The sequence below is a fragment of the Mycteria americana genome, chromosome Z (genome assembly GCF_035582795.1).
Source record: "Mycteria americana isolate JAX WOST 10 ecotype Jacksonville Zoo and Gardens chromosome Z, USCA_MyAme_1.0, whole genome shotgun sequence".
Classification (NCBI taxonomy): domain Eukaryota; kingdom Metazoa; phylum Chordata; class Aves; order Ciconiiformes; family Ciconiidae; genus Mycteria; species Mycteria americana.
Window position 1 is genome coordinate 34,161,560 of NC_134396.1, and position 21,998 is coordinate 34,183,557.

The window sequence follows — 21,998 nt, forward strand, 5'->3', positions numbered from 1 at the left end:
AAACCAACATTAATATTTCAATGCTTAATGTTTCTAGAGGGATTTTTTTAAGCAAGGAAGAGATTTAAAGTGGGGGGTGGGGAGCAAAGGATGAAAAATTAAGTCTCCTGCAATGAAGTTGTGTGAACACTCACATTTTTTAAGCAAACCAAATTCCAGTTGATAATAAATGTATAGTTAGATCATTCCTATGGTCTAATATGAAATCACTAATATGAAACACTTCTGGAATGAGTAATATATTGAAAAGCACATGTGGAATACTATGGTATTTCTAAAATATTCAGAAACAAAGCACTTAAGATATTCTGTAAACACAAAGTCATTCAACCTTTCTGACCTTCCTCACAAATTGATACCAACACCAACGGTTTTTCTTACGTATATCAAATGCTGAATGAACCAACTAGATGTTTATGTACCATAGAAATACATATTACCATCAGAAACAACAGTGTAAGATTGGAATTGCTTCACACTGCAACCAGACATGTTGATATGTTGAAGTACAATGTACTGAAAATCCACGTGACTAAGTTTCTCTAATGGGAGATGTCTGTCTAAAATGCTGTAAAGATTCTCTAAATAAATATATATCATGTATAGGAACATGGTCATAGCACACGATCAAAAATACAGGCATGATAGCCAAATGTCTATATAAAGAAAGCTGCAAGCCACTTACTTCAGTGTCGGGTGGCAACTAAAATGTCCACAGACTTTTAAAGTTTAGCATCGTAACATCCAAAATGCATTTGCATGACTGATTTTTAAAAGGAAGCCAAATACCAACTTAAGCCAAAGAAATGAATCTTCTCATTACTGTTCCTGTATAGAGTCCAGCTACTGCATTCAATCTAATGACAAGATGAACTGGCTAATGTTCATGTATTTATTATATTTATGCGTCTGTCCTTTTAAAAATATTTATAGGTAACCTGTAGACTTTCTGGTGGGCTACAGCCCACTGTGCCTCAAATAACAAACAAATTCATTAATTCAGGCCAATAAATCATTATTTCTGCATGAAACTGAGAACTTTTTTGCTGAATTGTCCTAATACTGCCTGAAATAACAGGTACATAAGGTAAAATATTCAGCCGAGGTTAGTGCCTTCAAAGGACTTCAGAAACTCAACAGCACCTTACTAATACAAATGCCACATGAATATATGCTAAATATGTACCTTGTAATACATAGCAAACAGCAGCTATGAGACAAAAAAAGAGTGTATGACATCGCCCTTCTCATGTGGCATACAAAAATGACTGGAAACCAATGCCACGCAGACTGAATCTGTCATATCTACTTGTCCAAGTTTTGCATTGGGTATTAGTGTAAACTTCATGGGCCAAGTACATGAAAACATTACTAAACCATCTTCCCAGGCAACTGGCAGAACTAAGAACTGAGCTCCATAAAAGCCACCCGGGTCTCTCCAATCCAGGCTGCATTCAGCTCATTTCTGAACTATGATTCCTGACTGATGCCTGGAGGAACTTCAGGGAACTATGTGAAGGTTTATAGCCCTGAACTAATTTAGCTTGCGACCTCACTGAAAGAAAGAGCAAAGGAAGCAGCACCTCGAATTCTGTCCTCAGCTACCAGCTAGGGCTGCCGTCTCAGGCTGATGGTCTGAATTCAGATGAGAGGGTTCTGCAGATGGGCGGACAGAGAATGGTAAAAAAAGACTATGAGTCTGCATGGACTCTGTGCATTCCTGATATGTCTAACAAAGAAATATCTCAGTAATTCAGTACTCACTCTTTGGCAACAACCTGGTAGCAAATGACAGTAAAAAATGTGAGAGTTACTGCAACAATTTTCTTCAGGCTTTCAGAGCATCCCTTCAAAAGCCTGCCACCAAATTTTGGGTTCAAACATTCCCATTTTTGATCACTGAAAAAACGACAACTGTGTTCAGCTATTTCTAGCAGAAAGAAATGAAAGAATTGCAATTTTCCCACTGCTTCCTTAATCTTAGTCTGAATTCAAATTCACTTCACCTGTACACAGCCCTTGATAAATCTGGGAAGATTCAGAAGATAAAATCCACTCCCACACCATGTAGGCAATTGCAGCACAATTTCTGTGCATGGGCTGACACATTGATTACACCCCTATATTTCATCAACACGAATTCTTGACTAGCATACACTTGTAAAAGCAATATATGAAATAAATTAATGTTTTTACCTGTAAAAGCAATACAAGATTATTTAGGAGTTCAGTAGTTCCTCAACAGAAATCACAATTCCCTGATTCAGAATGTAAGCCACTTAATTTAAAATTAAATACAATACACGTAACTGTCAATGAAGATAGCATGTTGCAACTATTTTCACCACGCACAATGAGCCGATATATTCTGATACAGTTACATAACTAAATTTGTAAAAGGTCTGAAAAATAAAAGCAAGTTGCACTACCTTGTGGGTTAAACTGAGTCTCCTGGAGAACAGAGATAATTTCCTCTCGTGGGGGAAGATCTGGAAACTTTTCCTCGAGGATTGACAGTACTTTCTCCTGCTGCTCTGTAATTCTGTCAGCCTCCAAAGACATGCACTTGAAGAGAATGCTTCCTGAAACATTGAAAGACAAAAATCAATGCCTCCTGTAAACAGCAAAGAGGTACTACAGAAACAAGAATGTTTACTGTATCGCCATCCAAGCTCTTTCCTTCTTGGAGGTTGTTTCCACTGACGATTCCGCTAAATCAGATATACTGAAAGCTTTTTCACTCCTAACATGAAGGCTGTTTCTGAAATCTGAACTGGGTGGCTTGTCAGGGCCTATGCTACAGCTAAGTGGCTGGTCCCAGTGCTGCCACGGTGTGCAGCATGCCCTGTACGTCTAACACAGCTCTGTGGCACGGCCACTAGCAAGCAGTGGGACACCAGGGCTTGTTCCTCTCTCTAAGCATTAGACCAAGTGTTGGTATGCTTGGACACAGTAAATCCACGTTGCCAACCTTCCTTCTACAGACGTGTCAATGAACTGCCACGGTGGACATAAGGAAGAAGTTATTTACAATGAGAGTGGTAAGACACTAGAACAGGATGCCTGGAGAAGTTATGGATGCCCCATCCCTGGAAGTGTTCAAGGTCAGGCTGGATGGGACTTCAAGCAACCTTATCTAGTGAAAGATGTCCCTGCATGTGGCAAGGGGGTTGGACTACATGATCTTAAAGTCATTGGTCATTTTGGTGTAACTGATTCCGGCTAATTCCTCATCAACGAGCACACCAAAAAAGCACAGCACATTCAGCCAAACAAAATTTCAAAATTTAAGAGAAACTTAATCCAATAAATAACTTTGCCATAATTGGTATGCTCTTATAATACAGAGGTGAGTCTGATGTCTTTTCAGACAACTATGTGCTGCATATATTCCATTCTGGATGTAAAAGATTCCTGATGGTTCAAGGTTTAAAGTCACCTTTTCATTCCCTGGAGACTGGGATACCATTTATTAATATATCCAAAGATAGCCTTCACTTCCAGTTACTCACACTAAATTAAGGATAATAAAATCTTATACTTCAGCATTGAAATTATTTATTACTGTACTGTGCACAGGGATTTCAAACAAGTGTATGATTGCATTGCATCATGCTAGGTCAATGAGCGAATCAGTACAATTGTGTAAGACAGTTATTGTAAGCCAAAATGTTTAGGCTTTAGCAAAGAGCCAAGAAAGGAAAAGAAAAACTTGGACACAGCCATCCTCAATCTCACTAGACTGACTAGGACCCAAACATCCAGTATGTATCCGTTTTTCTCCTACACTGTCATCACATAAAATAACGAAAAGCATTTCTTCAAAATTCATAAAGCACTTGCAACACAAAACAATTTTGCCATGCTAAGTACACACCTCCTTATTAGACAAATCCTTTGTGGATTAAATAATAAGTAATGTTTAAGAAGTCAAAAGCTGTTCCCCACCAGATATTAATTTCTAGAAATTCACATACATGAAATTCCATTCTGTGTTTCTGTTACAGATATTGTAACTGCCAATATTCTTTTAATTCTCAGTGTCCCTTTCTTTGTGTCAGTCTTATCATCACATTAAGACAATGCTCCTGCCCTACTTGATAGTATTAAAAATATTAAAGAAATACGGACTGCATGAAAATCATGTATACTGACCCAGACTGACATTTGTAAGTTTAGGTACACAAAACATGGCTCCACAGCAAGCAGATTTCAGAAGTCTACAGGTGAATAACTGATACATAAAGCACCCAAGATATCTATATATGTCAGCAAGGCCTGCTTTTCCAGTCCCTTTTATATGAAGCAAGTTTCTCAATCAGCAGCCTCCAGGATAATTCATCCAACAATATCTCTTGGTTGCTCCCCCCTCTAACCAGGTAACAGTGCCTGTGACACATTTTCTTGTCCATACCTTGCGAAGGGCGGTGACCAGAATGAGTCAGACGGCTCACAGCACACTCCCAGTCAGCACAGAACTGCACCTGGATAACTGGGAGCTCAGGGACCAGGCTGCATGAGTTATTTTAGCAATAGCAACCTTCTGCTTTTTCAGCACCCTTTTTTTCTTCCTCCAGGAGCAGACAGGGAAATTGCTCATGCACACACAAAGGAAATGGAGACTCCAGCAGAAAGTACTGGACCTACAATGCGTGCTCAAATTCGTCATACAGTTACCTACTGGAGGGAGGCTGTAGCATATCCCGTACAGCCTCCCAGCAGCACTAGGATGAGCTAGGCAGTCTGTCATCTGCATAGGTCCTCAGACACACAATGTGTCAAACTTTTACCACAGCTGCACGTGTTTTGGGGGGAAAGTATTTGGGGAAGACCAAGAAGAGAAAATCTTAACACAAACATACTGGAAAATGCAGTAAAACGAGACATGTGAGTTGTATATCCAATCAAGCTCATCAGTTTTGAAGTCAACATGATGTGAACTTTGTTGTCTGCCTAATTATACGGAAATAACTACTATGTACTGGGCTCGCTGTCCAGTCAGCAACTTCTGATGCATTTTAGCTCCATATACCACAACACTCCAGCCTAATTACAGAAACGATTGTGAATTGAGCAAAAACTACACTACAGTTTTTATCCAGTAAGTCCTGGATTTCAACTAAGCTATAAGACAAATGCAGAACTATGTCCTTCCTAGAACATAATAAAAGCTCTACCATACAGAAACAGTCAAATGAAGACAGTTTCTGAGTCTCTGAATTTAAGAAAAAGTATTTTTTCCTGTTTCCTCACAGAAACAGTTCCCAAACTATTATGATAAAATGAAACAGATTATTTAATTAACCTCTTTTCTATGTCAGTATTTCAAACAGGTAATGTTTCTATCCAGTACAGGCAGTTTCTACCATAAAATTCAGGGCTGGGACACCAAATTAAACTGACTAGTTCCAGGCCTGATGTAGCTCAGCCCTTCTAGAGCCAAGCAAAAGTGTACTGGGAGGCCAGACAGGAAAGGAGGTGAATGAAGAAGAGGAAGAATTTCATATTTCTCCAACTCCAGGAAATAGGAGAACTGGCAGCAGAAAGCTGTGGTTACACCAAGACAGGTTCTAGCAGCCAGGTCAGTATCTGGCTGTGGTTTTAACAAGTGCCTGAACCACAGCAGCTATGCAGCACCAAAAATCATCTTAAGTATCTATTTGCTAAAATAATACATGGATTTCTTTCACACCAAAGCAGTTCTACTATAATGTTGCAGCAGCATTGCTCATGCCAATAAAACTAGCTTAATTCTCCTAAACACGTGAATTGGTAGAATGAAACTTTTACATTATTTATCTGTTCCCCAATCAAAAGGGATGGAAAGATTGCCTAGGACATACTACGGCAGCCTACCGTGCATTTCTACAGCTAGCAGTGTGCATTTGTCTCTTGCTTTCACATGTGTGACAAATTCTCGGTTTCTTCAACAGTAAGGCCATCTTGGATTTGATCTCACATCTGGCAGGACATTACTGTAAAGTCATAAAATCAGAATGTGTTTAGACATGCACTGTACTGCAGCATCTAACTGGAAGCCTTTACCTTTCACGGCTCAGTTCATCTCAGGGTCAATCCCTTTGCATAATTTTGATCAGGGGTGACATCTTCAAAGAGCAAAGAAAACTTAGAAATGTTGGGATTTATCACTTAATACAAGAATGAAATGCAGTTAGCCTGAAATAATGCCTCATCATAGGCAGACACTTAGAAAGGTTTTTAAAAGGCTATTTTTCCCCCTTGTCACAGCAATACTGTAGTGCTTGCAATTGCAAACTTTTCTACCAGGATGAAAGCAAGAAAAGGATCCTTCTCAAATTAACAGGGTGTCAGCAAGCCCTAAGACCAACATTTAGTCTTCCTTCATTCTTTAATACTATGCTCATCAGCAAGAAAGAAAGGCACACATGTCTTCTCTCCCAGGCATCCTCAGCATCCCTGTGAGGGTTAAGATTGCAGGCAGTGTAGAAAAACAGTTCACTCAAGGTACTTTTGCTTGACCAAAGGTCAGTAGTCCATTTAGCCATGTGCTCTCTTGTAAGTACCTGCTGTAAAAGAGATACATGGGCTCAGAAATCTCCTGCAGATTTTACTGAGTGCTGGTGCAACTCCCCCAGGGTTTCTGAAACCATAATGGAGGCTGCTCTGTCTGCTGACAAGCACAGAAAAAAGAGACATATAATAGGTAATGCAAGATTCAATATTATTTCTTATGTACATCACAGTACATTACAGATATTTTTTTCCAAAGGAGAGGTCACTAGAAAATAGGCTAGGACTCTTAAAAAAAAATGTGCATTTTGTTCTTTTTTGCAAAGCAGTTTGGAAGTGGAGCACTAGTTTTGCCAAAAGCAATTGCTGTGCATTAATATTAAACATGATCTAATGAAGGCAGAAGTCGTTTTGGGAAAACATTAAGAACAGCACAAGCATCTCCTGAATTATAAGTTTATGGCTGAGAGAAACAGTACAATGAAAATATAGGCATTTCTCCTGTCGAGGTTTTGTTCCATGACCTGGAAAAATAAAGGACAGGGAAAAGGGGAAAACCAACAGTCCCTCATGGAAAGTATACTTCAACATTCCCCACCCCCAAAAAACCCCACAAACCAAAACTGTAAAATGGACCCAAGCAAGCCGTCTTCATTGTAACTAACAGGAAAGACACAAAGCTGGAATAAAATGTAATTTGGGGGAGGAAGCAGGGGGGAGGGAAGCATTGCTTCCAAGAAAACCGTTTCCATACATAAAACCACAAGTATCAGTCCAAACAAGTGCAGCGTTTGGTGCAGTTCAAAATGCTCCTTTCTTTCTGGCGTATATACTAAGGATGTACCAATTAGGGAATATGTGGAATCATCTGATCGATGTACAAGATAGAACAAAAAAAAAAAAAAATTGGCATCATCCCAAAGTCCTTAAAAGGGCATTTCTTAACATTTGTCTGGGTGGCTAGAATAACAAACTAATCTTCTCTACTGAAAGTCAGACTGCCCCAACAGGGCACGAAAAGACCTCAGCTATGCAGCTCATATCTAGCAGAAGCAGATTCACATAAAAAAAATTGCTGATGCTCTTGCTGTAAATCTGTCTCTATTTACATGTTGCAGTCTGCACCTTGTGGCATCCTTCAAGGCCTTATACAAATAAACATAAGGAGGCTTTTTTGAGAGTGCACTGACCCAAGGTACCTGACAGTGAGTGCTTGGAATCACATCCTTGCCAGCTGGCTGCAACAGAAAATTTAATGATTCAGCAGTTTAATGGATCTTGAGTTTGGCAACAGTCCCCTTGTAAACATCTCTGGGGAAATAAAATAATACAGGCTCAAGACTCTGGCAGGTTCTATAATTGTTTGCTTCTGGCACAAATCCAGGGACAGCACAAGCTCTAACTTAAGGCAAATATGGTTGTACAACACTCTGACTCTCCAAGCAGGCTCTATTCAAAGCCCAAGGGTAGAATTAACTTATAGCATGTCTGACAGGGAGTCAAAGATACCAGGAAAGCATTCAGCTGAAAAAAAAGTCCTTAAATATTAAACTGCCTAAATCAATAATGCTCAGTTTCACAGAAAAAGCTTTTTCTCTTGACCTTTTTTTTTTTTTTTAAACACAGAAGAGCAGGTGACGTTTATTCAAAGTTGAAATATGGCAGGTTATAAACATCTGCCTTTGTTATTAAAATAAAAAAAATTGCTAACAGACTGTGAGAAAACAGAAGTTTGAAAAAGAGGCAACAAATGAAGCTGTCATAGCCACTACGCGATAATTATTAAAACATGAGATATTTGTATTATCTTACAAGACTTCTAGCAAAATACTCACTGGAAAGCAAAATGAAAGATGAGTTCCCAGCTCAGAGACTCAGATATTAGGATCTCTCAGCTGTTTTATGAAAATAAAATCCTAATTCTTAGCACTTTGGCTTCCACTTTGGCCTTCTGTTCTGAACTTCCCCTGAAATGTATACATACTAACAATATACAGATTTACATTGGAAGTAACATAACAAAGTGGGAAAAGCCCAGTATGACCTTTTCAGTGGCTCTATGCCCATGGAGTGCCACCAGAGAGAGGGGCCATACTGCAAGCCTCTACTCATGCATTCACTGGTAGTGAGAACGAAGCAGCCACCCCTCCTTCCCAACCATGATATGTGGTCCCTTCATTTCCTATGCTCACAAGTGAGATAAATTTCAAAAGCTATACTTTATGGGCAAGGACTTTGACAAAAGGCCATAATATATAGAGAGAAACACAAAGCTAGACTTGGGTAGGTTGTATTTGATCTTTTATTTTCAGACTGCTTGTAGTTTGATCTGCTGTCTACATACATTTATATCTAGGATTATTTTTTATCTTCTCAAAACCAGTAATGGGATTCACTGACTTTTCTGAATTTTCAATGGAAGGTTCTAAAGTACCAAAAACCTTTTCTATTTTAAGATACCCACAAGAGGACACACTGTATTGCTTAGCCTTCTATACGTACAAACTGCGTTGCTGGGAGAAGTAGAAAAGCATCGAGTCACAAGTGCAGCTGTGTTTTGTTGTTTAGGCTTTCTCAATCACTTCTCACACCATGCAAGAGAAGGTATGCAGGGAATCCTATATCCACTGAGTTCCTCAGTGCGCTACCAAATACAATAATTAAAATGAAGTTATCAATTAAAAAAAAAAATTAAGCTAATATCTCCCTCAAAACTGGAAGTGCTATCTCTAATGCAAACACTTTTAAAATTTCTCTAATAAAAGCACTTTATCTTAATTTGGATACAGGCTAGAGAGCCAAAACATGCAGACACTTACAACCATGCATAGTACTTGAATGTACTATGTTCTTGTTCATTATTCAGGGCACTGCCTCCTGACTCTTCCCACCACCAAACAGGTATCCCGAGAGATCCCCAAAAGCCTTTTTTGGTTCTGCCTCCAAAATCAATTATTATGCTTGGTCATTTGCCTAGATTCTTGGGTAGCTACTCAACAGAAATGTGGGGCTTACAAAAATATTTCATGGCAGGTTTACTAGTGCTTATTAGCATGGAAAGACACCAAAAGAGCAGGCTAAATGCTGTGCTAGTGTTAATGCTCCTATGGAAACATAAAAAAATAAAAATTACCTTTTGTAGTTTCTCATAATGTGCTCATTACATTAGTTATCACAGTGATGAGTACAACGACAAGCCAAGACTCCAATAGCTTCTGAAATCTCAGTGTAGGCAAGTTTTCATAATCCTCATTAAACATGCCCACATTAATTTCTTAAAAGGGCATTTAACAGTTGCACATCAATTAAATCCTAAAACCTTTAAAATTCAGTAAACACTATTAAAATTCAGTAAATAACTTAAAAGCAGCAACCAGTTCTTTTCAACCCCAGTTTTATTTCCAGTTGAAGAGTTCTGCTGCAGCAAACAAACTGACGAAACTAATACAAACAATGAACTCTAAAGACAGAAATTAAAATACTTCTGACTGTTGAAGCCCCATCCTTTGCACTCTACCGGGTATATGACACAGAAGAAAAGGAGAGCGCAATGAAGATTTGGTTACAGCATTTTTAAACAGTAAAAGTTTCACATCACGCCATTAAAACATCATTCTACAAAAAGGTACTGCCATCGGGAGAGCTTTAACGTGTAAATATTAGATTCCAATCCATATTGTTGTCCACAGGCAGGCAGAGCCGAACTGGCGGCACTGCACAGCCCCTGGAATTGACGAACTGCACAGCTTTTCCAGCTACCCAGCTGGTGAGTCGACAGCTCCATTTAATATTCTTGTCTAGTGATACAGCAAAGACCTCTCATGCCTATTTTTAAATGCACATTTTTAATATTCAATATAATGTTACTCTTTAACAAACTCTTTACTCCCTGCTTCTTTTATGAAGCTTCCCGTGGTCTTTAAAGGGATTGTTAACCAAAGAATGGATCACACTCTTTCTGCATGAGCAGATTCAGAAACACTCCATTAAACCTTTCAGTATTTAATATAAAGAGTAATCTCTCACCTCTGAGGAGATAAGCCAGTTGCTGAGTGATTAACTCTGGTGCCTCTTGAAGAATCTCTTTTACTACTAAAGAGGAAGAAGACGCTTGTAACTCCAGGCTGCCGTCACATTGCTCATCTGGATTGATGACTTTGACAACAGCTGATTCCAAACTTTTATCCTCACTATCAAGCAAATTTAAAAATTATATATATTTTTCTTTCTAGCTGCTTAGACAACCCAGTAAAACAGTGCAAAAAATTTTATAAAATTCTGGACTATAGCACTATTGTTATTGCTACTTGAAGTCTGCTATAAAGCCAAAGAATGTCACAAGTCCTAAAGCTGTAATTTTTTTAATGAAGTGTTCACAGTGGTTTTATTGTTTGATACATCACTAAGTACTGAGACTTAAATGTTTACATTTCCATTATCAAAATCTTTAAAAATTAATAATCTGAAAAAAATATTTCTACATGTGCTGAAAAGATCACTCGTTATATAGGGGAGATTTGGGATTTTCCCCATTGAATATTTTGAGAACTTACAAAAGATCTTTATTTTGTATTTAGACACTTTATGTTTCTGCTTATAATAGCAATAACAAAGCCAAACTATATTTAATAATATAAAACACTAATCATAATTCTTTAGAAGGAAGAAACACAGGAAGGGACAGTAATAAACAAAAAGAAAATCTTATGGACAATTTTTACTTTGAAAAAATGAATGATGTACTGAGCTGACTGCAGTTAAAGAATCAGTAACTATGAGATTTACGCGTATTTCTCATTTTAGATTTTCCCTACTTTTATTCTAATCTACAAACCCCTCAGAGTAGGATGAGGCCATAGCACAACAGGATGTTACTTATCTTAAATGAAGTTCTAAAGAGAGTTGGAAGTAAACAGCATCCTTCACTCTGGGCAAGACAGGCAGACAATTATAAAGAGGCTCCCTATAAAAGATTCACTATGGACTTGTAAATATTCCCTCCTAAGGATGGGTATAGACTATGATCTTCCACAGAGCAACTCTGAGCCTCTGGCACTGAGGACATTTTGAGAAAAATGCTGTAGTTTGTAAGGACTGCAATAATCTAGCAGCCATCTTAACAGTACATGTGCAAGTGTGCTGGCCATCTCCAAATCAGTGTGGGAGTCTTAATGCCTTTAGTGAAAGCTAACTAAGAAAAAGGAAAAAAATCTAATCTCTTATTTACTGGTCACAGGAAGCTTCCAGACTACTTAAACTAAATTAAAATATCTAATCTAAGCTGTGTGAAAATACAAGGTCCCTAAGAAAGGTTCCATTAAAAGTGATGGAAAGATGACTATTTAGTTTGTTACATTTATTGGACATGGTGGGAGACAAAATACATTTTAACTTCCTTCTTTTTTTGTCTGTGTTAACATAGCAATACCAATATTAATGCATAAAAAAATGTAAAATATAATTTTTAAAACAGCTGAAACCCACGTAAGCCATCTTGTTGTACATACAATGCAGTACCTTGTCAGCATGTTGCTGTTTACAAGTGTTAAAGACAACTTCCCTTCAGCATTCAGCTGGTGCAAATTGATTTCATCTCGGAAGATATGGAATGACTCCGGGATATTCAGCTCCTCCAATATAAATCTTGTCTCTGTGAAGTAGCTAAAATCCCTTCTTGGTATGTTCAACACAGGTAAGCAAAGAACGTCAGGAGGACTGACCTGTAACATAGGTGTGCATTTGTCAGACTTGCATAAAATAAGACCTGTTTTTTATTAGGAAGATATTTTAACAGAGTGAGCAATTAGAAACAGTCTGAATTTTCTGTTTGTTTTTTTCCCCTTTTACTTAATTTTTTAAAAAACGTCTTTTGCTTTTTTCTTCTGTCTCTGTTTGCCTCCTACAGAATCACTTGGGAAACTAGGAAGGAGAAATGATGCACAGGGGTGATTTTTTGCTGCTGTTGAATAAGCCACCTAGTACCCAATCATTAATTTTTGTATGGAAAGAAATGTAGATTGTTTCTATTTAAAAACCTCACCTCTGATTATAACAACATAATCGTCCAGAATAATGTTCTTACAGTACGTTTTAATTGACTTAACAATAAGATGTCTGTAACAACTTGGAACAAATGAGTTAAGACCACTCAGTCCATTTTTTCCATTACCTTGTCTAGAAAGTAGGCATAGGCCAGAGTAGAAATGAGCGAATCCAAATCACAGGATTTATTGCCAAGAACAACATGGACTTTCTCCAGCCGTTTGCTCCTGTTCTGTAACACATTAGAAGACAATTGCAATGAGTGACAATTATAAGAGAAAAAAAAGCCCAATCACTAAAACACTTCAAAAGACAAGTTAAATATCAGGCACTATCCTCAGTTGTAGCACTTTTCGCCATTGGCTGAAGGAATGCACTTACTGTGGGATCAGGCATGTCTCCTTGGCTCCTTAGCTCCCCAAAAAGCCAAGAAATCTGGGTTTCATAAGAGACCCCGGTTTAGAACCCAACCAAGATCTAACCTGACAGAACTCCCTTTAGCAGCAAAGAGATAAGCAGCTTCATGTATATGTGGAAAAAGCTTTTGAAAACACCTCACAAATCTAGTAAGAAAAGCAGTCTCAAAGAGCGTGGAAATACACACAGCAAACTATACATAGCAAGTTGTAATTTTAATTTTCCCTTTTTTCTTTGCTCTGCTGAAATCAGTAACTAGACTAAGTAAGTGGCTTTCACCCTGAATCTTCAGAAGCTGAACACAGCCGGTCAAGCACTGAGGGCTTTGAGTTGTTCTCACTTGCAAAGGGAACTGAATCTGTTCTGCATTTAATAAAATTCAGAGCCTTCCAAACACGAGGAAAAAAAAAGACAGACCAACTGTGTGAAAGCAAAATATTGCAGGGAAGTGTCTACCTTCTTCATAATTGCACACACAAAATGTAACGTGATGTTCTTCTCTTGTGCACCTCATTAATGTCAAGCTATCTGCAAGGAAACATTCCAGTTTGGTTTCTTTTAATGAGCTATGCTTCTTAATTTGAGAAACATACCTGACTGACACTAAGGTAGATGTTTCAGAACCAAATATATGCAATTAAACATCTTTGCTGTTGTTGTTGTCGTATACAGGCTGATGTACTTTTTGTTATTTTGAATTAGGACTCTGGATATCAAATAGAATTTTAATCTTTCAACAGAAGTATATATTAGTATATTATCCTCAATAATTATAAATGTGCAATTTTTTTAAACTACCCTTTTTTCTCTGTGTCTAATCTTACCTCTATCTGGATATAAGGAAGAAACTTAGTTCTGTTTCCCTTATATAGAACACAGACATCAAAATACCTTTGGGAAATAAAACCAGGACACCTATTCTCCATTCCCTATGTAATGGGAAAGACAGACAGCTTTCTGAAGAGTACAGTGTCTGGAACAGATATGTTCATTTAAGCTGTAGGCCTTCACCAGCAATAAACTGTCTCCATTTTCCTCTTTTCAATATATTTTTTGTCATGTTGTTCTTCTGCAGCATACATTTCTGATTGATCTGCCACCCTAAAGAATGAAAATAAAGTTCATTATCTCATCCTTTTTTAGTATTATTCAGTGTATAGAAGTCTTTTTCTTTAGGTTCATCATAACTGTACAGCAAATGACTCAACCCTGAAAAAGAAGGAAACCGGATGAACTGACAAGTTGATTATTAAATCTACAGTCACCCACCTCTAGGAATCCAGTGCAAACAACAATATAAAAAATTTCAAGCTATCTGATGCTGTTCTATACCTACATATTCTGTACCTATAAAACGATTTGCTTCCTGTTGCTCATATTCCACAAAACACTGTCCCATATAGAACTAGCAAGGATCCTCAACAGTCATCTGATTTTCAGTGATGAATGTCAGACCTATTTATGTCATCAGGTACATGAGTGTTTTCTTTTGAAAAATTAAGAAATTTTTTGTGTTGTCTTCAGAATTCATTCTCTCAAGCACTAAAATCTGCACACTCGTTTTTACAACTCAGATGTTAGCTGTAGCTTTGTTAAACTCACATGTTAGCTGTAGCCTTGTTACACAGGTCTGTTGTAGTTCTAAAATCTGTAGAAAATCATGTGGGAGGAGAACTACCAAGGATGGAAAACCCTCTTTGTCTTAACAGCTGTTTAAAAGGAAAAGAAGAATTCACATTTAAAAAAAAAAAAAAAGAAAAAAAAACCAAAACAAACAACCCAGCATCTTTAATTCATTTGTATGTGCCATCATGCACGCCCCCTCTTTACTACCTCTTCAAGAATGGAGACAGAATAATTACACAAAAATGGAAGAATCCCAAGGCTGAAAGTTTCTGAACCCTACACTTGAGTTCTGAAGAAATGAGAAAAGCACAGCTATAAAGAGCAGAATACAGAGAGAACAGAGCAGAGCAAGAAAGCTCTGTAGACCACCTCTTCATACTCCAAACAGGTCAACTAGCCATCTGAGGACTGATTTTTTAACTCCAGCACACCAGAATTTCATCAACACATATGAACCAGAACAGATTGTGGAAGGACAGGCCTTCTCCTTGGACTGTTCTAAAGAGCTTAACAAGAACTCTGAGATGGAGCTTATTAAACTGAGTTTTTAATATGACAGTAAGCGGACTAACAGTGAGAGCGAGTATTTCTTGGTCAGGCTGTTAACACACTATACCTCCAAACAACTGCTGGTTTCTAGCAGAATATTTCTGCCTAAGACAAACATGCGATCGAGGCAACCTACTAGCTACTGCCAACTCTTTCCCAAAGGAAACGGCATGAAAAACAAATTTCCGAATGTGTTCAGGGGTTTCTGTTGCACACAGCCTTTCTCTGGTCACTCCAGAGAGGATAAATTTCTGTTTCATCCACTACAACTGGTTATTTTAATGACTCTACCTCTCCCCGAGTACGAATCTGTTCATTTGCACACAACTACCCCATTTCAGTATCTAACCTCTCATTTGTGACTTTTAGCAATGTGTTTTTGCAATGGGGTTTTGCTAATAAAATATGACAGCTATTCTACCAATGTTAAAATACAAAGTCAGCCTGTAAGCTGTCTTAAGTAATTCAAGTTTCTATTTCACAGATTTCAAGGCCAAAATTGGCCAGAGCAAACAGCAAAGAAAGTCTGTGCTTCACATTCTGATGATGTAAGATACACTGACAAGAGAGAAAAGTGATAGTCCACATCTTGTTTCACCAGACTGAAGAATTTTCTTCATTAAAAAAAGCATGAAAGCATCATTTTTGAAGAGGCGCCTTCCCATACCAAATCATGTATTACCAAACTAATTATTAATAATAAAATAAATTGATGTTAATAAAATTGTAGAATACATTTGGACAGTTAATTATTCCTCTAGTTCTAGAAACTCATAAAGGGAGCAAAAACTAACAAAAGAACCTAAAATGTCACTCTTAATTATTACTAGAAAGCACAATAAGTTTTTTGCTATTATTTTCCTAAATGAAATCCTTCATTTTCTGAACAAACATTCTTATCCACGTAAGTAATCTGTTCTCCCAAACACAAGTTGGATTCAATGATCCTTATAGGCCCCTTCCAACTTGAGATATTCTACAATTCTATGATACATTTCTAGAAAACAGCATAATTTTGATATAGATAGGAATAGGTCAGGCTTGTAGACAATCTGCACCAGCCACAGTTAGAAGTCCCACCCTAGTATTTCCATTCACATAGTATGTGCTGTCCCATTAGAGGCAAAGTTAACAGGAAAATTATAACCACTGAGCTAAGCAGCAACTCCCCTAAGCACACAGATGTGACTCCAAACCATACATCAGAAGCTATGGTCTGAGAGCTGCCACGTGCAAAACTGACCAGCCAAGGATATCTACAGGGAAGCACATAAACAGGTACATGCTATCCCTGACACAGCTCAGTACACTAATACTGCATTATTTACCTTCCCATTCCCCAGTGATAACCACTAAAATAATTCAGTGACACATAAAGATCACGCTTGCATAACCTATTCACACGGACAACATTTTCTACTCCAAGCATCTTTATTATTCAAACTGGGTATTTATCTGATGCCAGAATCACAGACAATATATTTATATTTTAATACACTACTCAAGACAACTAGGTAGCATCTCCCCCATTCTATGTTAACACAGGAAACCTTCTTGTACCAACAACACCTTTTATCAAAAGCTTAGCGATGACCTCAGTGTTATACAAGGGAGAGCAAGCTAAATGTTGTTTTATCCTGTGCTGGACAGACAATTTGAGATCTGCGCATCGGCTAAAAGATCAACTCTGCCAAACTGCAGTGATAAAAAATTGAATGCTACTGCAAACATTCATCTTAGCACAAATGGGTGCCGTCCACCAGTTCTACCATAGGACTACGAAAGCAACATTTTTAACCCTCAATCTGATTTGCAGCATCTTAGAAGTTGTAGAAGTCAGTACTTTCAGCATGACAGCACTTCCTCGGATAATCATTACTGGCAAAAAGACACCACCATCCATGGATAAAAGTCATGAGATACTCCTTCAGGAACAACCAGGTCATGTAGTCTATAACCGCAATGTTGCTTACTACAACTTTTAAGGCAATCAAAAGCTAGAAAGGAGGATACTGGCAGATCTGAAGTTATGTTAAGAGGAATAATTGAATAAACTGTTACAAAACTATTTTAATATTGATTAAAATGATATTTTAAGATCAATGGAACCCTCAAAACAACCTCTGTTTTCATCTTCCAGGGCTTAAATCTGAACTTACCCATAATAATATAAACAGAACACTGCACAAAACAAGCGTTCCCTGCAACGTGCTGCCTTTTTTGCGTATTTGGAACAATAGTACGCTATTCCTCTCAATTCTCACATCAGATAATGGTTCTCAAAGAGCATACAAAAGAAATGGCATTCTCTAGCTCAGGTGACATTGTCAGGTCTGACAGGCTTATGTGGAAAGTCTCCTCTGTTAAGTTGGTACCACCACTTCTGAGGCTGGGGGAACTGTCTCCTCAGCTTCTATGGCTGCTCATGGTTCAGAAACCAACGTGAAAGCAGCATGAGCTACTGTCTGTGGTTCTGACTTGTTTTCTTATCTATTTTTTCTAGAAGATTAAGGCACAAGGTAGACCTTCCACTGACAGTCCTTGCATGCTGTTTTAAAGATTAGTAATATATTTTTTTCACCTTTCCTGATCCCTGCTCTTCCATTCGCTAAGCATAATTTTATTCTCTTCTCCTTCCCCTCTTGCAGATCCAAAATACATTATTTCATCAGCGCTTCCTCTCCCCATGTGTAGCTCCCTGAATGGCTTTTTAGTATCTTACTACTAGTTATTAGTAATAATCTTCCAAAAAGTGTACTCTCCATAAAAGCAACCCTGAAGTATGCCCTCCCAGGGCCATCCACGCTTCTTGTTTATCTTACCGGTCTGAGACTACTTCCTCTTCCGTCACCTCAGATACACCTGGTTTGCATAGTTTGCTGCTTGCTGATCAGCTAGCTAGGAGAAAAGCAGGCACATGGACATGAGGCTTCCTCTTCCAGGTCTTTCCAAGCAAAGACCACAGCAGAGAAGCCCACAATCAGGAAGACGAAGCTTTAGATCCATAAACTCTGTGGGACTTAGCTGCAACAGGACTAAAATGTGATTAGCTCCTGCAGCTACCACAGCTAAACCTGAGAGGAATCATGAACCCTCAATATCTCTAAGAATTAAAAAATGTAAGAGGTTGATGATGAAACTGGAACTAATAAATTAAACTACGTAAGATACCACTGATCTTTCTTAGTGCTGATGGGGTTTTTTTTAGCTACATTAAAGGTAAGTTATAAAATGCATCAACACTGGATGCCTGGGATCAAATGAATTAAATAAATGATGTGTCATTCTCAGATGGCATCAGTTAGGACAACTCAATTCAGATCAGACCTGCACAGATCAACATTCACTTATTATGCTCAAAAAAGAGATTTATAAGCATTAAGCTACTTCTGCAATCTAGTAAGCGATCTCTTCTGATACAGTGAAGAAACTCTCATATCTGCCCAGTTTTGTTGTCTTTAATCACATAAAAGCATTAGTATGGCAACTGTATCTTTATGCAACTGAGTCAAAAATACCTTTTATTGGTTCTTAGATGCATCAAACAGCTGATTCATTCAAACATACTGCATATACTGGCAATCAGGTTTGCAAAAACCTTGGCCAGGATATATTACTACAGTGATTCATCAAATTACAATATCCCAGTCAAAAACGACAATGTCTCTTCTTTTTTTCCTCCGTTAATACAGAGGCTGAAATGATCTTGCAAGATAAGAAATAATGAACGGTTTGTTCTAGTATAAACAGGAACCTCTACAAATGCTCACTGTCTCACGGCAAAAAAGTTTTGTTCTTTTCCCTCTCCTTCATACACACACACACAGCCACACGCAGCCTTCCTTTCTGAGCCGCTATTTTCTTTTTGTCTCAAATCTCACTGGATCTTCTGTCCTTCAACTGCAACGGAATCACGGCATTTTGCTGCAGGGGATGGGACAGTACTTGTCAAGGATAGCAATTCTTTAAAGGAAGGAGCTACATGGCTCCACAGATGTGTATTAATAAAGAAGAAGCTGCAGAGTCACATAATCATACAGTGTCAGATACGCTGAAAGCTTTTCCAGCCTTGCGGCTGAAGCACTAACAAGAGAGCATGGCTGCACAGACATACTTAGCTTTCCTGGAGATGCAAGGGAAAAAGCTTATCTACCTGGACCAAGGACAAGATAGTAATAAATATTGCAACTGAGATTTTAAGTCATTTACTTACATGACAGAGGATTTTTGTACCTGCTCAGTAGCTTTGGAATTGTACCTCCAACCCAGAGGTACAATGTATTGAGTAGTCATTTTGGAGTACATCCTGCATTTGCCTTATAGTATCAGGCAGTAGTATACTTTCATCGGCCTGAGGACTTTTAAGTTGATTATCCTTCTCCGTTGTCAAAGAAATGGCTTTAAGCCAAGGCAAAGTTAATTTAATATTTTATGCAAAGTTCAAGTTAGTTTAATATTTCATAAGTCTTTTCACAAGAAAGCTTTATACTGGCCTGAAAAAAAAAGATGATCTCTTATCCTGAAAAGTCTTTGTTTTCTCTTATTTTTGAGGACAGAAGAAAAACTATTATATTTCTCTGCCCCTGCAGTATCACACTTATCATGTACAGTATATGATATATATTGTAGTTTACTGTAATAGTTGTAAAATACATGGTTACATAGTGGATTCTTCCCTAAGGAACATAATTTAATAGAGAAAATTTCAAGTATGCCTTATTTTAATAATTACCTGTTGGATCTATATTGTACAATGTTACTTTAGTTATGGATCTAAAAAAAAGCTTTTACAGCAAACATCAATCCAACTAGCAGAATAAAATACAATAAAACAAAAGGGTAATTTTCTAAATCCACACCATCGCTTTTGTATGGGAGATACAGCCTTACAAAAAAGATAAAGAAAAGTGGAAGGGTCATAAAAATTCAATGCCACCCTCAGAAATGGTTGGATAGGCATAAAATATCACCTGATGTTTTGTGTCGAATAAGATCTGATGAAAAAAGACTATGACTAGTCAATAAGAAAGACTAGGAAAAGGTCTTCGCACCTTAGTTGTCAAGCACCTAGAACTTACCCGGGGCCTAACAGATACATATATTTTACCTGATCTTACCTGCACAAGTGACTGCACTTCCCACAGGAGCTTGAACATAGCCTTGTTGAACAAGCATTATTGGTCTTCTGAAGTTAATAATTTAAAAGCCGTATTTAAGAGTCAAGAGCTTGCTAAAGAGCGTTTTATTTTAAAATGCCATTTCCCAAAATCATACTGTTCCATAGAAGCATGCTGATGCTTCAAAAGTAATAATGGAAATGAGGCAAGTTAACTATCTGGCATGCCACCCAGGCAAGGAGATCCTGTCCCTAGCTTGATCCTGGAATTTCCACATGACAAGAGCTCTCTTTTCCAGTCATTTCTAATCAAGAATTGGCACGGTCAGATATTGCTGCTGAGAATTCAGTTCAATATTTCTGCATTACCAACAGGCTCTGATTTGGCATTCTGCAGACAGATAAACTTCACACTGTTCAAGAAAGGATTCCTACCAACTGCAAACAACTACTCTCTTTTCACTTTTAATTAATTTTACAGAATATAACTGCATGCAAGTCTGCTCTGCCTGCTCTTGAAATACCTTCTCACTAACCTATCACAAACATTCATTCACGTTGCAAAAAATAAAAATGAACAATGACTTCCACATGCAATTTTCATTTGAAAAAGAATAGTTGGAGTAATCAAATAATGCAGAGATGCCATTTACATACCAAAAGAAGCACCACAGAATTAAAAACATCAATCAAAATCTTGTTGTTTCCTTTTAAAATTAGATTTATTCCATCAATTGGTCTGGCATTGATTTTCCACCATGTTTTATAAGCTTTATATGTTCACACTCTCTTGCTTCTCCAAATTTTTGCCTTTAGGGCCAACTTTTAAGACACCACTTCTACTGGATTATGGGTTGTAAGTATACAGTATACCCAATAGTATCTGGTTTGCAAAATGGGTCATACATGGGGTACACATACATGCCCACATTCACACACATTTTAGAAGCATGACTTTGGCACCACATGTTTTGATCCCAATTTTGCTGTTACATCAAGATAAAACTCCCATTAAGTCAGACATATTAAATATGCTTTGTCTCAGAGAATTAAAGAAACCTAAGTTTTTATGATACAAGATTAACAAAGTGAGGAGGGGAAAAAACTCGTTTAAATGACCTTAGGCTGAGTAAAGATACCGCATTGCTCTTCCTGCCAAGACAAAACAGGATACACTCTCATATGGCTGAAAAAGGAAAATGTTCCTAGCAGAATGATTATTTAAGCTTGAATCAGCAGTACTTCAACAGCCTGTCAATAAGATTCTCTATCATAGAAGTTACTAAAGGAAAAATCAAAGTTCCCTGCCTCCTTTTATGCTGCATTACTCATTTGTTGTTCAAATTAATGTGTTCTATGCAGGATTAGTGCTCTCATCTAATAACTGAGTATCAGCCATACAGCAGACAGCAATTCAGCTCTGCAAAAGAACAAGTTATATTCCTATTCCAGTTTATCTTTAGTGTCTAAAGCCAGTCACAGCATATTTTTGAATTTTCAGCTCAAGTTACACGACTCCTCTTCCCTCTCCTTCTCCACTTGCCACTTAACATGCAAAGGTGAGACTGGGATGCCTATCAGTTTACAGGACTTGATAGTATTCATCTCCTTTAGGAATTGTTTGGCTTACTACAAGATCAAGGTGTCCCTTGAGACATTAAAAACAAATGAGTTAAAAGTAAGGAGCACATTTACCTGAGGAGCAGAGTGCCTGTGTCATACTAATTGTATCAGTTCTGTGGTGCGTCAGGAGGTG

At 37.8% G+C, this 21,998-nt stretch overlaps 1 protein-coding gene across 1 annotated transcript in view; it reads right to left on the reverse strand.

The window, feature by feature from the left end:
• PRUNE2 (prune homolog 2 with BCH domain) overlaps positions 1–21,998 on the reverse strand; it is a 144,247-nt gene that overhangs the window by 99,105 nt on the left and 23,144 nt on the right. Inside the window, exons 2-5 of the mRNA XM_075527458.1 lie at positions 12,662–12,766; positions 12,010–12,212; positions 10,519–10,682; positions 2,430–2,582 (exon numbers count right to left, since the gene is read on the reverse strand). Coding sequence (XP_075383573.1) covers positions 2,430–2,582; positions 10,519–10,682; positions 12,010–12,212; positions 12,662–12,766 — 625 coding nt within the window. The remainder of the gene's footprint in view (positions 1–2,429; positions 2,583–10,518; positions 10,683–12,009; positions 12,213–12,661; positions 12,767–21,998) is intronic.